The sequence below is a fragment of the Gorilla gorilla genome, chromosome 1 (genome assembly GCF_029281585.2).
Source record: "Gorilla gorilla gorilla isolate KB3781 chromosome 1, NHGRI_mGorGor1-v2.1_pri, whole genome shotgun sequence".
NCBI classification, from domain to species: domain Eukaryota; kingdom Metazoa; phylum Chordata; class Mammalia; order Primates; family Hominidae; genus Gorilla; species Gorilla gorilla.
The window spans coordinates 86,867,751-86,886,823 of record NC_073224.2 but is presented as its reverse complement, the minus strand read 5'-3'; the positions used below and the strand labels follow the sequence as shown (position 1 = coordinate 86,886,823).

The 19,073-nt window shown below is 40.6% G+C and overlaps 1 protein-coding gene across 8 annotated transcripts in view; it reads right to left on the bottom strand.

Moving 5' to 3' along the window:
- SCYL3 (SCY1 like pseudokinase 3) overlaps positions 1–16,115 on the bottom strand; it is a 38,855-nt gene extending 22,740 nt beyond the window's left edge. Inside the window, exons 1-4 of one of the 8 annotated variants that reach the window (XM_004027871.4) lie at positions 15,910–16,115; positions 10,791–11,005; positions 2,825–3,010; positions 174–287 (exon numbers count right to left, since the gene is read on the bottom strand). In XM_004027871.4, coding sequence (XP_004027920.2) covers positions 174–287; positions 2,825–3,010; positions 10,791–10,955 — 465 coding nt within the window. In that variant the 5' untranslated portion in view covers positions 10,956–11,005; positions 15,910–16,115. Of the gene's footprint in view, positions 1–173; positions 288–2,824; positions 3,011–3,206; positions 3,353–10,764; positions 11,006–15,597; positions 15,842–15,909 lie in introns of those variants that run through there. The other 7 variants (XM_004027870.4, XM_055365801.2, XM_055365810.2 and 4 more) reach the window with 7 other exon arrangements.
- Positions 16,116–19,073: the final 2,958 nt, after the last annotated feature.

Genomic DNA, 19,073 nt, shown 5'->3' with positions numbered 1-19,073 from the left:
CACTGCCTCTGAGGAACAAAATGCTATAATTCTATAAATGAGGGCACTGACAAAAAATTCAAGTCTCCAAATCTAAGACCAAGCTAACACTGAAGGAAAGTGCCTAGGCAAGAACCACATACCAAGACGCTATTAAAAACCAAGTAAGGAAGGGGGGCTGTCCCCTGGCTTACCTCTGGTGTGGCCTGAGAAACTTTACAAACAGTTTCCATTCCTCCTAGCTTCCAGTGTCCATCTTCACTCACAAACACAGATGATAAACAGACATTATTGTGTGTTAGGTGTCCCTGGAAAAAAAAAAGAACAGAAGGAAGAGTGCCACTCCAGGATCTGAAATAGAAATTTACTTCAAAAAATGTTTTTCTCCATCTCTCACAATCTTTATTTTAAAAAACTAAATACTAATCACCAAAAAAATTATGACAAGCCTTCCCACTTGTGGCATAATAAATGGAACTATAACTTTAAGAAACAACAAATTGAATGAAGTTAGATAAAAAGAAAAATGGAATGGAAGGGCTTCTGTTATCTCCCCCTGCCTGATGTGGCAGGTTAATAAACACATTAAAGCCAGTGCACACAGTCATCTCCCGATTTCTATGGGAGTCAGGGGATATACATGTTCTTAAACATACATTTACAAGTCTGTATAATCTGTATTATTTGCTTCCAATGCCTTTAAAGATAAAATATATCTTTGCTCACATAGGTTATTTTATTTATTTTCTTCTCTAAATTCTTTCTCACCCACATTCTATCACGAACCCAGATCTACTTCATCTGAAATCTTGTTAGCAGGCATTAAAAAAATTCTGCCTGAAGAGGAAAATGGAATGATAAGGACCACCAGAAATATCCCACAGACTGGCCAGGTGCAGTGGCTCACGCCTGTAATCCCAGCACTTTGGGAGGTCGAGGCAGTCAGATCATGAGGTCAGGAGATCGAGACCATCCTGGCTAACACGGTGAAACCGCATCTCTACGAAAAATACAAAATATTAGCCGGGCATGGTGGTGGGCGCCTGTAGTCCCAGCTACTCGGGAGGCTGAGACAGGAGAATGGCGTGAACCCGGGAGGTGGAGCTTGCAGTGAGCCGAGATCGCACCACTGCACTCCAGCCTAGGCGACAGAGTGAGACCCTGTCTCAAAAAAAAAAAAAAAAAAAGAAAAAAAAAAAAGAAATATCCCACAGACCACAAAAGAGCCCATTTTAAAACTGTAAAAATAGTACAGTCAAATAAGTAAAAGAAAGGGAGAAAATAAGAACAGGATTCAGGTATTTAAGTTTTTTTCCCCAAACCAAAAATCATTTCAGTGATAAAAAAGTACGTTTAAAGTTATTATGTATGTATGTAATGTATGTATTTATTACAGGGTCTCTGTTGCCCCAGCTGGAGTACAGTGATGTGATCACAGCTCACTGCAGCCTTGACCTCCGGGGCTCAAGCAATCCTCCCACCTCAGTCTCCAGTGTAGGAGGACTACAGGCATGTGCCACCATGCCTGGCTCATTTTTTAAAATGTTTTTGTAGAGATAAGGTCTTGCCATGTTGCCCAGGCTGGTCTCAAACTCCTGGGCTCAAGCAATCCTCTTGCCTCGGCCTCCCAAAGTGCTGGGATTACAGGTGTGAGCCACTGCGCCTGGCCAAAAGAGCACTTTAAATATTCTACCCAATACATCAAATGTGTAAATATTTTTATAGAGAATACTCCAAAAGATAAATATTTTTTAAAGGAAGGTTTAGAATAGTGTGTATAGTATATCTCCATTTGAGAAAAAAATGAAAGAGAAGAAGTATACACACTAGATATTTGTTTTATATGCACAAAGAACATCTCTGGAATAATACACGAGTTACCACCATCGCCTCTGAAGAGAGGAATTAGGGCACTGGAATCAACGATGGGAGAGGGACACCTCACCCACATACTGTACAAACTTTTTAACCATGTGTATGCACTTTTGTCAACAAAGAAGATATTTCTCCCCACTGAACCACTAATAATTCTCATTATCATGCGAACTTGTAAATGCACTTTTAAGAGACTATAAATCCAACATGATATTTGGAGAATCTGTCTCCAATTAATTGAAAAAAATTTAAAAACATACATAAAGATGAGTCAAGTCCAAGTGTTTCTAACCTGTGACTAGTATTTTTTAATCTTGGTGGACTGCCAAAGACCTTAATGCTTCAGAATGCAAATACCATTAAGAAAACAGTAATACTGTCAAGAAACAGACCAGAAGTAAACCTAGGAACCATCTTCTAGTAATAGCAAGTATCATCAGAGAGCCAAGCACACTGGTTACACCACAGAATGTTAAGAGGCTGTCTCTCAATTGGCCCCAACTACTCAAATGGGAAAGGAAAGGATATGTATGTATTCTGCCTCTTCCTAAGAAATGGTCATTTCTTTCTTCAAAATCTAAAATGGGACACAACTCCTGAAAACAAATAGGAACTTTAGTCTATGGCAGCACTAACATTACACCTTTTCTTTGTTTTAGTAACTCATGCCAGCTGTAGCTATTTTTAGGCAAAGAATTATCCAAAACTAGAGACAGACTATAGTAAACTAAAATAAAATTCTATAAGTAACTGTCCAGGGACACAGAACCAGTTGTCCATTCTATAAAACCTCTATCTATAGCACCTCTTGTGCCTTCCAACATGCTATTTTTCCTCAGGAAGTTTTCTAATAATAACACTTCACTTACAATTTCTATAAACACCATAATTTATAAGTATTACCACACACATCACCCTCCCACCCCCATCTACATCAAAGTCTGTGATGCAGACTATTCAGGTTACTTACTCTGTCATGAAGGAAGATAAGAGCCAGCAATATGTCATAGATCCCAGCACAGACCTCTGCAGAAGACAATGTTTCCAAAGCCACTTCCAGGGGCTGTACTCGCTCAGTGACAAGATGAATGCCATCCGCTTCCACAGTACAAGATAAAAATCTTAGCAAGCAAGGGTGACGAAGTGTCTTCAAATGCTTTAAAAATACAAACCGAAGAGTTGAAGTTAATGACCCCAAACCAGATTATAGTTTCATATACATTATGGGGGAAATCAGAAAATGTATACTTGCAGTTAAGGCTCTTTTGAGCTCCCTACCTTCCTCCCTACCCACTATATTTTACATAAGGCAAAGATCTATTACTTGTTCTGACATCATTCAATTTACTAACATTTAAATGGCTCTACAGAAATTTCCAGTTCCATTATTGTAGTGTAAGCCTCATAAGAGCCCAGATCTCTCAACGATTACTGCTATAAACTGAACAAAGTGCCAGAAACAACTGAAATCCTGACAAGTAAGCAAATGCAGATTATGGAGGGGAGTCAAACCTGAAGAAGCGACACCCATGGGGTAAGTTTCTTGGTTTGGGGAAATTTTCCCCTTCTCACAGCTATGCATGGTGACAGGCCCCAGTTGCAAAGCAGTGTAACAAAGGTGCTAAAAGTCCAGTAAAAACTTTACCATCTTTCTGGCTGAAAGAATGATAGAAAAGAACCAAGGAAGGTGAGTATGAGGAGGGTATCCCAGAGAGGAGAGAGCTGGAGAGATGCCCTGATTTTTCACATACCCACAAATTCTCAGAAGCAAGCATCCACTGGATAGACCCAAACCAGCAGAGCAAAGTTTTGAGAAACAGACAGGTTGCAAATACCATTCACAGGAAGAGTAAGAGGAACTAGTTCAAAAACATGAGGCCTGAACCTAAATTAGCTGCCTGCTAAATAAAAAACATCAGCATTTTCCAAAGGATTATAACAGAGCAAAGAGTTATGTGACATCGTATTCAAAATGTCCAGGATGCAACCCCAAACTACTCAATATACAAAGAACCACAAAAATGTAACACATTCTCAATGGAAAAGACAACCAACAAACACCACTCCAAGGGGCCTCAGATATTAGAATTACCAGAAAGAATTTAAAGCAGCTATTATAATCATCCTCCTAGAGATAAAGGAAAAGTTATAAAATAAATAGAAAAATTTAAATTTCCAAAAGAAAAATAAAAGATTGAAAATCAAAAATTAATGTATAGACTCATTAACAGAATGAATATGACAGAATACAGAGTCAGTAAACTTGAAAATATTAACCAATCTGAAGAATAAAAAATGTTTTAAAAAATGATCAGAGGGGCCAGGTTTGGTGGCTCACACCTGTAATCCCAGCACTTTGGGAGGCCAATGCAGGAGGATCACTTCAGCCCAGGAGTTCAAGACCAGCCTGGGCAACACAGTGAAATCCCCATCTCATAAAGAAAAATTAAGAAAGAAAAAAAAGAGACCAGAGCCTCAGACACCTGTGACAATAACAAAAGGTCAAATAAATATAACTGAAGTCCCAAAAAGAGAAAAGAAAAAAATTGGGGCATAAAAAATACAATGGATGAAAATTTTTAAATGGATGAAAATACTTAAAGTATTTAGCCAAATTTAAATTTTACAGACTTGAAGAATTTCAGTGAATATAAACAAGATAAATTTTTTAAAAAGCACACTTAAACATATTACCATCAAACTGCTAAATATCAAAGATAAAAAAATCTTAGAAGCAGCTAAAGGAAACACATTACATGGAGGAGAATGATGATTTAAACAACTGCAGACTTCTCATCAGGAAAGGTGGAGGGCAAGAAACAATGAAACATGTTTAAAATGCTGAAAGAAAAAACTATCAGCTTGGAATACTGTATCTAAGCAAAAGTAACCTTCAGAGGAAAAGGCAAAATAAAAGCACTTTTGGTGACAAAAAAAAAAAAACCAGAAAATTTCTTGCCAGAAGACCTGCTATATAAAAAATGCTCATGAAGTTCTTCAAATGGAAGAAAAAATGATACCAAAGGGAAACTTGGATCTTCAGGAATGAAGGAACAGCATCAGAAACAGTAAATATTACAATAAATATGAAGGCCACTTTATTTATTTTTTTTTTTTTGAGACGGGGTCTCACTCTATTGCCTAGGTTGGAGTGCAGTGGCGCAATCTCAGCTGACTGCAACCTCCGCCTCCCGGGTTCAAGTGATTCTCCTGCCTCAGCCTCCTGAGTAGCTGGGACTACAGGCTTGCACCACTATGCCCAGGTAACTTTTGTATTTTTAGTAGAGACAGGGTTTCACCATGTTGGCCAGGCTGCTCTTGAATTCCTGACCTTGGGCAATCCACCCACCTCAGCCTCCCCAAGTGTCGGGATTACAGGCGTGAGCCACCGTGCCCAGGTGAAGGCCACATTTTTACCTCTTCAGTTATTTAATCGCTATTTAAAGCAGATATTGTAATACTTCCTAGTGAGGTTTTCAATGTGTGTGAATGAATGTACAATTAATATGTAACAAAGAATGGTAGGGATAGGAGGCTGAAGATACCTACATTACAAGGCTTCTACGTTTTATGTGACATAGTACAATATTAACCACAGTAGACTATTTTTTGCCCTATTTATTTTTAATTTTCTTAAATTAAAAAAATTGATAATATGCATATTTTGGGGGAGTACCTGTGATTTTAATACTTTCGTAAAATTTGTAAAGATCAAATCAATGTAACTGGGATATCCATCACCTTAAACATTTGTCTTTTCTTTATGCTAGAAACATTAGAATTATTCTCTTCTAGTTATGTAAAAATATACAATCGATTACTGTAAACTAGTCATCCTACTGACCTATCAAACACTAGATCTTATATCTTCTATCTTGTATCTTCTAACTGCGTATTTGTACCCATTAATCAACCTCTCTTCATCCCCTACAATCCCCTACCCTTCCTGGCCTCTGGTAACCACCAGTCTACTCTCAACTGGTATGAGATCAACTTTTTCAGATTCCACATGAGTGAGATCTTGTGGTGTGTGTCTTTCTGTGCCTCATTTACATCACTTAACACAGCGGTCCCCAACCTTTTTGACACCAGGGACCAGTTTCATGAACACAATTTTTTCATGGACCAGGGGTGGGGGGATTATTTCGGGATGAGACTGTTCTACCTCAAATCATCAGGCATTAGTTAGACTGCCATAAGTGCACAACCTAGATCTCTTGCATACACAGTTCACAATAGGGTTCCTGCTCCTATGAGAATCTAATACTGAGCGGTGACAGCGTGCTGGCAGTCACAGCCCTCGCTCACTCTCGGCGCCTCCTCTACCTGGGTTCCCACTTTGGCGGCACTTGAGGAGCCCTTCAGCCCACCACAGCACTGTGGGAGCCCCCTTCTGGGCTGGCCAAGGCCGGAGCCGGTTCCCTCAGCTTGCAGGGAGGTGTGGAGGGAGAGGTGCGAGCGGGAACCGGGGCTGCCCACGCAGCTTGTGGGCCAGCTGGAGTTCTGGGTGGGCGTGGGCTTGGCAGGCCCCCCACCAAATAATTTATTATTATTTTTTGAGACAGAGTTTTGCTCTTGTTGCCCAGGCTGGAGTACAGTGGCACAATGTCAGCTCACTGCAACGTCCACCTCCTGAGTTCAAGCAATTCTCCTGCCTCAGCCTCCCGAGTAGCCAGGATTACCAGCATACGCCAACATGCCTGGCTAATTTTTGTGTTTTTAGTAGAGATGGGGTTTCACCATGTTGGCCAGGCTGGTCTCAAACTCCTGACCTCAGGTGATCCGCCTACCTCGGCCTCCCAAAGTGCTGGGCTTACAGGCATGAGCCACCATGCCTGGCCTACAAGTGTGTTTTGAGCTACGGTTTCTGTATAAAATTATGTAGCCTCCCTCATATTTTCATTTAAGTATCATTTCAAGTAATTTTCAAATAAATTTCAAATAATTTTCAAACCAAATCTTTCATATTCTCTTCTGCTTATTGTTTTACTCTACAATACCTAGAAATTTTCTTGATCCAAAGTGAGTACTTGTTTGTTTAATAAAGAAGGAGAGGAAGAAATGACTCATTACATGTTTCTGAACAAGGCACTTAGCAAGAACCTTATTTCTCACTCTCCTTTGGTACATTCAATATTAAGCATAAATTATGCACACAGATTCACAGGAAAGGCTAGCAGTTCAGAATCAAATAGGACATTTTTTGATTCAAGCCTCTGCTGCTCTAAAGAACAGCAACAAGACATACTTGCTAAGGGTAACTAGGATATTTTTCAATGAACATCAGTTGAGCAAATAAATGGCTCTTGCCCTAGTAGAGAAAGATGACTATTTTTGAATGAGTGTCTTGAAAGCACTTTCCCCAAAGTTATTGAATACCTATTACATCCCATTTACTGTCCTAGGTGATGGTCTCTGAAAGAGGGTTCTGAGTAAGAACTTTTATTGTTAAATATGAATAGTATTATATAATTTATCAATGATGATATTTTTCTACACCCAAACAGGGATCTTAAGTATGAGATTCTATCCCTAAATATAAATGATTCCCGTTTATCAGGAATCAGTTATGATTCCGCTATCCAGAGAATTCATTCAAGCCTCAGAGGCTTAACTTTTTATTGTTGTTCTGCCTCTGATTCGCTATTTCACTTTGAGAACTATGCAAAGTTAACTGACTCAGCATTACAGCCCAAATCCACCTGCAGGCTTTTAGATGAGACAAAGCCATAATTTCATGCTGTTAAATATGTTAAGTAAACAAAATAACCAAGATGCCTAAACTAGAGAACAAAGATCTTCAGGGAAAAATATTATTCCTTTTTCTCTGAAGACATAAATCTAAGATAAAATGCAGATGCTTTTTTTTTTTTAAATGTCCACTATCTGAAGGTTAGATCATAAACTAACAATAAAATGCAGAAAGAGAAAGGAATAAAAATTCCATTCTGTAGAGCTTGCATTTGAGGTACTGATAAAACTTTTAGGTGGAAATGTTCAATAGGTAAGTGAAAATATAGATCTGGAGCTCAGACTAGAGATTTTGGCAGATAATTAGTTTAGAATGGCAGGTTGGATGGTTATTAACATCCAAGGAAAAAGGAGAGTGTGAAGTCTGAAAGGTGTGGTGGGGAGCAAGTAGCTGGCCATTCCATCTGGCGGGTCCATCATACCTGAGGCATGGGGGATACTTCTGAAGTTCTTCTGAGTGGATAGTGCCCAGAAGCCACGTAAGAGCACTGGATTCTGATTATGAAGGGCAAAAAATAATTTCTTAAAAAGTCAACCATGGGCCAGGTGTGGTGGCTCATGCCTGTAATCCCAGCACTTTGAGAGGCTGAGGAAGGCGGATCACGAGGTCGAGAGGTAGAGGCTATCCTGGCCAACATGGTGAAACCCCACCTCTACTAAAAATTCAAAAATTAGCTGGGTGTGTCGGCGCCTGCCTGTAATCCCAGCTACGTGGGATGCTGAGGCAGGAGAATCGCTTCAACCCGGGAGGCAGAGGTTGCAGTGAGCCAAGATCGAACCACTGCACTCTAGCCTGGGAAACAGAGCGAGACTCCATCTCAAAAAAAAAAGTCAGTATGAGAGAGGAGAACAGCTTTCTCCAACTAGAATGCAAGCTCTTTTGGGCATAGCCATCATCTCTTCCATTTCTTGTTATGCCCACACCATGTGCATTCTTAAATAATGTTGACTAACCCTTCCACAACAGCCCAAATTCATTACGGGGAAGAGCATAATGACTCCAACAATACTAAATAGAGCACTTATATAGCATCTATATACCACTCTTAGAGTCCAGTGTGATTCCTGGCATAAAGACACTCAAGAATCATTTTTATAAGCTTTAATAAGCTTACCACAAAGCCCTAACAAAACACTTAGATTACAGCAAACTACAGCAACCAAATTCGGGCTTAGAATTTATCACTGTTTATAGGCTTACATATATGAGTCATCATCATCAGCAAATTATACTGTTAATTATAGCTGATGAATTCAATATAAAATGAGATGGTCAGATAGAACTAAGTATTTCTCACATTATTTTGTGGCCAGAGCTTATACCTGCATTTCATCTTGGTGTATACTATGATTGTTGTTTTTTACTTGTAACAGTGGAGAAAGTGTATATTGTTATCCAATAACAGAAAACACTATATATCTGCTTGAAATAATCGTTAAAACTACCAAAGGTGTGACCAACAACCCAAACTCTAGAGAAAGTGAGGCAAGCTAAATATATTGTTTTAGTATTTCAGATACCTAGGACATCAAATTCCTAAAATCTAGCACATCGAATGCCATACATTTCTCAAGTGCTATGACCTAGTTTTTTAAGATTATGAGAAACATTCTGAGAATCTAAAGTTATCACTTTGTTGCAATTTCAAATTTCCCAAATTCATATATGAGGTTTTCAAAGCCACAGAATGGCTTAACAAGAGACAAAGATGAACTATGTGCAAAGACTCAGACATGGCTTAAAAGGGTATCTACGAATATTAAGGGGGAATAAGTCTTCCCTCTCAAGCTTCGCAATTCCTTCAGCACAGAAGTCCTCAAAAATGGAGAGTGGTCTTGGTGTTTTTTCCTTTAAAAACTCGATCTAGGTTATTCAATTTTCTTGGTACGTGCATCATAAAGCGTAACACAATTTTAAAAAAATCTTATAAAGAAAAAAATACTAAGAAAGATAAGTCTCTAGTACCTCGCCAATAATAGTCAGTTTATTAAAAACAATGCACAATCTTATTAGATGAAAATAACAGGAGACATGTTAGACATTAACTGTAAGAACAAGAAAGCGAAGTAAGGCATTTTGTCTTTTGTAAAATCACAATAAAAAATTCTTAACAATACCTAGATGATGTAAAAAAAGAGTCAAAAATGTGGTTCTACCAAAAAGCAAAATTACCTAGCAAGAAAACAGCCAGCTATATACTTTTTACCACCACGCTTCTCGAGAGAACTGTTACCCATCTTTTTCTTTAGGAACCATCTTATAACAATTTCATGCTTGATCAAAAATACAACATCAAATAAATTACTCTTGTGAAGACCAAAATTCCATTACTAATATAATCCTTTATAATCATTTTAAAAAATAAAAACAATTTAGAGTCCTATGAAATAGACATCAATGTTCCATACCTGTTGATAACTAAGGGACCCAAGGTAATAGAGATTATAATTCTAACAAAATCAAGATATCAAGTTCAACCTGAAAATAGCATGCCTACCAGAATAAACATTGGAGAATTAACTTACTAATACAATTACATTTTCCATTTTAGAAGATGATATATCTGAATGGCTAAATTTCCAAAGTGCTAGCTATCCAAAGAAGCATCAACTAATGCCTTCATTTTCCCTAATTCAAAAAGACACTTGGGGTTATTTTATTGACTTACATTCCACAGTAAAATCATTTTTTCTGATAAGAGGCCACGATCTCCTGAGTGTGTCAGACAGCATGCTAATGCACTGGCACCCTCTGCCTGGAGCAACAATTATAAGGCATGAACTACAAGGATCTTTTCCCTAAGGAGGAAGCTGAAGCCTCCAGAATGTTGTCAATACTTAACTGCATTTTGCTAGACGAGATTAACTCCTTATATCGCTCCTTATATCTTATATTAGCTACATAAAAATGTCTCCCTAACTTTCTCACCAGAAAAATAAAATATGATGATAAAAGCCATCGTACTGAGTTTTATGATGTTTTTTGGCTACAGGTATGGTATCTGACCATGTCATGCAAATGGAAGATAGGCCCATGAAGTAAGAGCAATGTTTTGAAAGGACATAAATAAAATACTGGTCCTTATGATCTTACCTCCTTTGAACTTTACTAATTTCATATTTTTTTTTAAAGAAAACAAGATAGTAAAAAGTACTAACTATTAAGTCGTCACCTATTATGGTACCTTGGCAGCTTTATTAACCTTGTCTTCATTTTCTCTCTTATACACAAAAACTGAAGCAAATTTGCCATCTTGCAGTACAGCGGGATAAACAGCAAGTCCAGAGGGTAAGGTAAATGGTGGTTCTTTCAGTGTATAGCTCTTTAAAGCACTGTTCTCTGATCCCATCCCTTATGCAGTGAGGCAGTACTGCCACTCTTCCTCAAAGCCAAGCAGATCTAAAAGAAAACAGAAAAGAATTTCAAACATTAAATCCCTATCTGCAACATCAACAAGAGATATCCAGACATAGCCACCCCAAACTACTAGTTTCTTTGATCCTCATAACTAGGACATTTGACAGTAAAAATGGTAAACGCTCTGCAAGTTACCAGCAATGGTTGTTAATTAACAACTAACAGCTCTAGAGAAAATGCACATTACTAAATAGTCACAGGTAGTTACTGTCCCTCCCCAAACTCCACCACATACAAACTTTCAGAGTGGAAAGGCAATCAAAAATAGAATAAGGTAATTCATACTTCCTAACTCACTTGTATATCCTCACTCACAAAGGAAAATGTTGTAAAACTTTATTATTCAAAAACAATAAAACTTCTGTATGTAGAAATAACTTAAAATTATAAAGGAAAACAATACAAATTGGAGAATACTTATAATAATGAGGAAAATCATGGTTTTAATGTTAATATGTTGAAAAACATTGTTAATATAATGAAAAACATATTAACAAATGAAGAGCTCATATAAACCAAGTAAAACACTAAAACACCAGTACAATAATGGGAAAGAAAACAGACAACTCATTGAAGAAACACAAATGACAATAAATGTAAGAAAAAGTACGATCGCACTACTCTTCAAAGCTATCCTAAGTAAAAAGGGGAAACCGCAAAACTGAATCTCAAATAATCTCAAATGCTAAAAAAAAACAAAAGCCCACACATACACAGAATTCAAATGCAACTATGACAAAATACTTCAGTGCTCGCCTAGTGAAGGGGCACAGTTAGAGGGATCAAGGGAGAGGAAAGGATTATCATGATGTATGAGGAACTTTTGGGAGGATGGATATATTCATTATCTTGATTATGATGATGGTAACAGGTGATTATGTCAAAACATAAAACTGTATACTTTTTTCATTTATTCTGTATCAATTACACCTCAAAGTTGTTTTGGAAAGAAATATATGTATACATACACACAGACTTGAAAATATATGTTGAAGTATTAACAGAGGTTTCCAGTGGAAGGTCAGATTATAGGTAATTTTATACACACACACTTGCCTGCACCTTCCAAATCTTCTACAATATGAACAGCTTTCTTGACAACAGGGATACAAACTCACAGGGTGACAAGAGGTAATGTGCGGTGCCCCAGCAGTACTGGCAGCCTGGCAGAGGGACCTACTGTGCGTGCATGGGACCTACTGTGAGAGGCTTGCATTCTGAAGACAGTGGCTATCACAGAGTTCCAACCAGGACTGCAGTTTCAGAACTGTCAGATCATGCCACTTATCGTGAGGAACCAAGAGCCTGAATAGTTTTGTGGAAATCTCCATATTTTTCAATGTTGAATCAAATGTTTTCTAAACCTATATAGGCCAAACAACGTATGTCTGAAAAATCTGTGGCAGTCAGTTTTCAGTGGTGGCTTTACCATAATATAAAAATTAGAAAATAGAGTTCTTACTAACTCTGGCAATGTAGAAAGCAAACTGCTACAAATATGGCCAATAATTCTATGTAGGCCTTTAAAAATTTGTTTAAAATCTGTATTCTTTGGACAAATATAAACTCAATAATCATTACACATTGACCCTCTACTTGGAATTTTTCCCCACTTCGGTGAAATTCCATACAACACCTTCTACACTGGGTATGTAATGCTGCTCAAAACACATGCCTAGAACAAAATTTAAAATGCCTACCGATCCACAACCATCGTTATATAAGAAACACATGTATAAAGGCTAAAGCTATCTAAAATTGAAGATTTTCAAAATCTAAAAATGTTGCTGAGAATAAGAACTAAATCTGCTTTGTAACAAATTCACTGAATTCCTACCTACCTGGCAATGTATCTTTCTTAAAAATGACAGAGAAGCAAAAAACAGTACTAAAAGAAATGCCAAGTATGGCAACTATGGTAACATTCACCTTTCTACCGGGACTACAAATAAAAAGTTTATGTGGGACCATGGGTAAAAGCAACAATGCTAATCCCTCTGTTCTGGAGATAGAGTGCTGGCCAGATTGTCACAACCTCCTGCTGAGTAGAGAGGATTATGCTTAGCACTTGATCTTGCCACCTCTTCTTGGGCAGAGTTAATGTTGTCAGGTACCTATCCTGGGCCAAAGGGCGGTTAATTCACAAATTAGCCATCAATTTCATGGCCTGAGTGAAGAGATAAACTGACCAGATCATTGTCTCCCCCAGGAATTTGAACTAAGAACAATTTTTGCCTATTAGAAGCATAGCTGAAGGTAGAAGGATGCTATGAGGTGGAGGTGGAGCTATGGCAAACCAAAGCCACATGAAGTCAGAAACTTTCCAGAGGAAGTCAGTTGGTAGTAAAATTTTAAAAAGCAAACACTGGGACAGTAGCTTAGTCATACTTAGGGGGCACATTACTATATCCATCTCAAGACTACCAGAAGCCCAGCCTCAAATCTAATTCCACCCAGATACCCTAACATCCCATTGACACCCTTACAACCAGCCCCCTTTTCCTCAGGTAACTTGAATGGGTCTACGTTCTTTGAAACTAATTGCCATTTCATAGGCAGAAAGCTCTACTTGGTCTCCAACTGCTGCCTGAAAAGCCAGTCAGACTGGAAGAGTGAGTTACAGAAGTGTTACTTTGAAAGTATCTGAAGCTAGTCTGACCGTCTCTCTCTCACCCACAAAACACAGCTTTCCAAAATCAACACACAATTAAGAGAAAAGCAGAGAATAAGGGACTGTATATAAATGAATATCTTCTTGGCAGGAAATCATGCTGTTTATTTAAGTGTTAATATTAATCCTCATGGGAGATAAGACTGCCACCAGGATTCAGGGTCAGTGCTCTGGCTGATGAATGGCAGTCACCAGAGGCAAGAGAAAGGAACATTTAATTTACTTAGCTATTTCTAAATAGCAAAATACCTCCTTGTGGGAACATTGGCCTTGCAATAGCTATTAACCTTAGATTTCATATGAATTCCACTATAATTAACAAAGTTATAAAAGCATTAGGAAGTAGTTAAAATTCATTTTTCTTACTGTATTTTAGGTCTAAGACTAAAAATATCACTTAAAAATTAAAAAGGGATGACTCAATTTCTTGAGAGAACTGGAAAGGATGCCATTTTCTTGTTTTGAAAGCATGTTAACTTTGACAGAAGTCCACTGATACCATCAGTGTAATACTGACAGTGGTAAGAATATATTGTATGTTCCCAGTGCAAACTTTATTGGGGGAAAATTAAAAAGGTGTGCTGATTAGCAATTTGAGAATGTTTTGAAGCAGTAATTCTTCACGCTAATATATCTAAAGAAGCACAAATACTGTTATATGAAGAAGTTTTTTTGTTTGTTTGTTTTTTGTTTTAAATAGAGATATGGTCTTGTTCTGTTGTTGCTGGCCTAGAGTGCACTGGCGCTATCCTATCTCACTGTAACCTGGAATTCCTGGGCTCAAGCTACCTGCCCTCCCCAGCCTCCCTAGTTGCTGAGATTACAGGCATGTGCCACCATGCCCGCCAGTGCTTTAAAAATGATAATTCAGCTAAAATTGATTTATTGAAATGTAAGAAAAACACTTGGCCTTCCAAAATGCTTTCCTGTTGTTTTGAGGACCGGGAAAACACAAAATCTTGCTCATTAGCTTTGAAATTAAAAAGTCACAAGAAGGTAGAAAAGGATATCCTGGTATCCCGTAATAGGTATTTCGTAGCACTTAGCATCTCCACTCTATAATAAAATGCTGAGTTGACAGTCTCTGACTTGAATATGCATCAGAGTCTTCCCTTTAATAATCTCCTTCCACTCTTTTGCCTACTTGGGCAGCACATAAAATTTCTGGACCGCTTGTAGATTAAGAAAACCCTTGTCTAGGTCAAAGGGCAACTCATACACTCAACTAAGAAACCCGTGTGCTCTAGGGAAATGTTTCTACCAAATATTTTCTTTTCCCAGCAATTAATCGAGACTACCTTGGTCCTAGCTCCCTTAGCTTGAAAGTTCCAAAGATAATGGCTTGCACTGTGAGTATTAAGGATGCACTGTACTGGCTGATATTCTGGTATCCAGCGGTAACGTTACTCCGGCCCTTCGCTTTCGTGTTTCAGGTATATATTCCCTCTGCGGAACTCAGTCCAGCATTGCTAGCTGACAAGCAATACACAATTAAGTCTTTATGGGCCAAAATAATTATGATTTCAGCTCAAGATACATTTTATAAGAACATGGGTCCTTAAAAACAGCAGTTAACAGTGACCCCCAAAATTCGAGACCCGACTCCGAGAATTTCACATGGACTCCTGAATATGCTCTTCTGAGAAATGTTTCATCTTTATTCTAAACAGAAAGCACTATGCCAAGACAGGAGCCAGCTGGGCCTTGGGGGACGGGCACTGGTCTTGGATCAAGAATGAGGCCGCCTTCCCGAGGGCGGGAGCGCCCCCAGGATCCCCCCGGGCTCGGGCACTGCCGCCCCGGGACAGTGACCCGCCCAGCCGAGCACCCTCGCCCTGCTTGCCGCGACCCCGCGGGGTCACTGAAGGGCCGAGGCGCCGCTCTCGCTTCGCTGGCCCCTCACCTTCCACACCTCCCTGCGAGGACCGACTCCGCGGCTGCCTTGGAAAGCTCTGGCCGCGGGCGCCTCACCTGTCGGGGGTCGCCCGCGAAGCGCAGATTACAGGGCGCCCCACAATCAGCAAGGGGAGGCTGCTCCGAACCTGAGAGCACAGCTCAACCGGCCGCCGGCGCCGCGCCGAGCTCGCTCCCGCGCGGGCCCCAGAGCGCAGACCCGCGAGCCGGGCGCGCGCCCGCCGCCTCCTCCCCGCCCGGCCCCTTCCCCCACGGCGCAGTCCTGCAAGGACTTGGGGCGCAGCGCAGGGCTCCCTGTTACCTGCAGGAAGGCGGCGGGGGAGGAGGCCGAGGGTCTTGGCTCTGGTACCCTGTTGGCCCCCCTGTTGACACCAACCACCCCTGCCTGCCTGTAAGGCTGTGGCCACTACACCCACAATCTTCTGGGGGCCGGGTTTCTCCTACACCATAGAGACGGGTCCGGAAACGGGACAGAAGGCCCACCTTCCTCCCTCCGACGCCACCAATGAGGCCAACTAACCAGGAACCGAGGTAGAGCGGCCGCACAGCTGAGTCTCAGGCCGGTGCCATCTTAAGTGTGGGCGCCGCGACGATACCGCGTTTCACTCACTGCCCCAGTGGTCTAGTTAGTCCACGAAGATGCCCCCTTTCTAGACCTTTGGGTCGAATGCTTGAGTTTGTCTTGACTTGAATTTTTAGGCTTTTAACAGCAGAGTTTTAATTTCATTTCCGCCCAAATCCAAAATGGCTGCTGGCCACTTGTAGCAAATAGTAGAGGTGCAGGGCGGAGAAAAGGAGTACGCGAATTAGCGAGGACTTTCAGGAGAGTGACGTCACTCAACCTGTAGCTTTGATTGGCTGGGCTGCGAGGGTGGAGTCGTGCAGAGCCGCTGCTGGCGGAGGTTGTGGTGATTTCGCTTGATCTTTGAGAGGGAAGGTGCTGAATCAAATTTCATTTAGCAAAAAGTAATATTTGAAAATTTTAATATTAATGCAGTAGTTTTGCCCCCCTCCATGCTTTCTGCAGTGTCAATTACCTGTGGTCAAACCTTGGTTCAGAAATGTTAAATGGAAAACTCCAGAAATAAACAATTCTTAAGTTTCAAACCGCCTGCATTCTGAGTAGCCCGATTAAATCTCGGGCCATCCACTCTGTCCCACCCTTGACGCGAATCATCTGTCGCAGGTAGCCGCGCTGTGTACAGTATCCACTCATTACCCACTCAGTAGCTGCTTTGGTTAACAGATGCACCCGTAGTATAGCAGAGATAATGAGAGATACCAGCTGCTTATGTTCAGGTAACCCTTATTTTACTTAATAATAGCCGCAAAGCACAGGAATTGTGGTGCTGACTATTTGGATATGCCGAGGAGAAGCTGTAAAGTGCTTCCTTTAAATGAAAAGGTGAAAGCTCTGGACTTAATAAGGAAAGAAAAAGAGTCATATGCTGAGGTTGCCAAAATCTATAATAAGAACAAATTATCCATGAAATTGTGAAGAAGGAAAAAGATTCGTGCTAGTTAACTAAGCACCTATCATGCACTGTGGCTGTAACTTTTGTAGTTTGAGGTGCAACAGCAAAAGACGGAAAAGGCATTACATTTGTGGGTGGGAGACATGAACAGAAAACGTGTTTCAGCTGACCGCAGTAAGTTTTGCCAGAAAGTGTTGAGCCTATAGGAAGACTTCAGAAAGGGATCCCCTGAAATTAGGCACACCAAGCTATTTACTGCAAGTAAGGGATGGCTACACAGATTCAGGAATAGGTTTGGACTGAAAAACATAAAAATAACTGGAGAGGCCACATCTGCTGATAAGAAGCTGCCACATGTCTGGCAGAGTTGAAGACATTGATTAAGGAGAAAGGCTTCCAGGAGATTGATGGATAAGTTAGGAAAATCATTCAGGTAGCAATGAAACTGCCTTTGCAAAATTATGACTAACGCAGTTAAAGAGATCCAATTTAACCAACTCCATCTTGTCCTTAACCTCCATGCTATCCTTGTTCATTCCTGGGCATAGGCTGAACTAACTTTGGAAGGAAATTAGTTTATAATTTACAGTTTGAAACAAAAACAATAAAAGCCCTTTCCCAAAACCAACCTCCTTCTTGCCTGAGGTCTAGACTACCAACATTAGCCACAAGATTAGAAATTATGGTTTGGGAGTCATGCAGCTGGAGGCCACAAGATTCTGACCCTCCCTAAACGGCTCCTGAGATCAGTGCTTCAGATGTTTTGCAGACCCTGCACTTGATGGATCAGCTGGCACTACCCAGATGATAAACTGGCCCATCTGATCTTGTGACCCCCACCCAGAACTGACTCAGTTCAAGAAGACAGTGATGCCCCATAGTTTCATCTCCGACCCAACCAATCAGCACTCCCTGACTTACTGCCCCTCCCCACCCACCAAATTGTCTTTAAAAACTCTACGCTGGAGGAGACTGATTTGAGTAATAATAAAACTCTGGCCCCCCACACAGCCAGCTCTGCATGAATTCTTTGTCTATGGCAATTCCCCTGTCTTGATAAATTGGCTCTATCTAGGCAGACGGCAAGGTGAACCTACTGGGGGCAAGGTGAACCTACTGGGCGGTTATAGCAAGACAAGTTGGTGAAAAAGGATTTGTCAATATGCTTGATGAAGACGTGGGAGAACATATCAAAGGCCTCACTATCCATTCTGAGGACAGGTTTAACCTTCTCAAACTAGAAGCAGGGCTTAGTCACTCTGGACAGTCTCTAGTTCTCTGCCTCCTCCCACTTCCTCTATATGGTCCGTCCAGGCATGTGCCTTGTATGACCACCTCTGGTGACCACCTCCCTATCGAACCATCAGGTACAAGCTACTTGCTTCATCCCCTTGACCCCTATACCCCACATATACTTTGCAGATATGCCTCAGTGACCACCTCTTAGTCACAGTGGGACCAAGATGTTGGACCCAGGACCACAGTGAAGGCTTTGGCCCGCAAGTCCCTCTCTCTGTCTCGTCCCCCTCCCACTGGTTGAGCATGTGTGTCCCCCTTCTCATTGGCCCTGTGAGGCATGCTGTCCTCTTCTTATGGATCTGTAAGTAATGAAACTGCTTCTATTGTTTCACATGTTTTGTTCACCTCCTCTGTGTCTCACCTGACCTATACACCCACACCTGACTTGTTTCCTGGTTAGGGCTCTCCTAGAGAGTGGCTGTCTTGGTTGGAATAAACCAGACACGGGGCAGACAAGAGCCACAAATGTGCCTGCTAATATAAACAAGCTTCCTGTGAGAGGGACCTCCCGTCATGGGTCAGACACCTAGGATTTAGGCCGTCTGCCAGGATAAAGAAGTATTCCATGGAAGGCACACTGTAAATATCCAAGCCCCATCACGGAAGAGCTAACGTTTATAACCACTCCCAGAGAGAGACCTAAAGACCGAATCAGAAAAGAAATACAACACATAGACCCTAGGTTTACTAG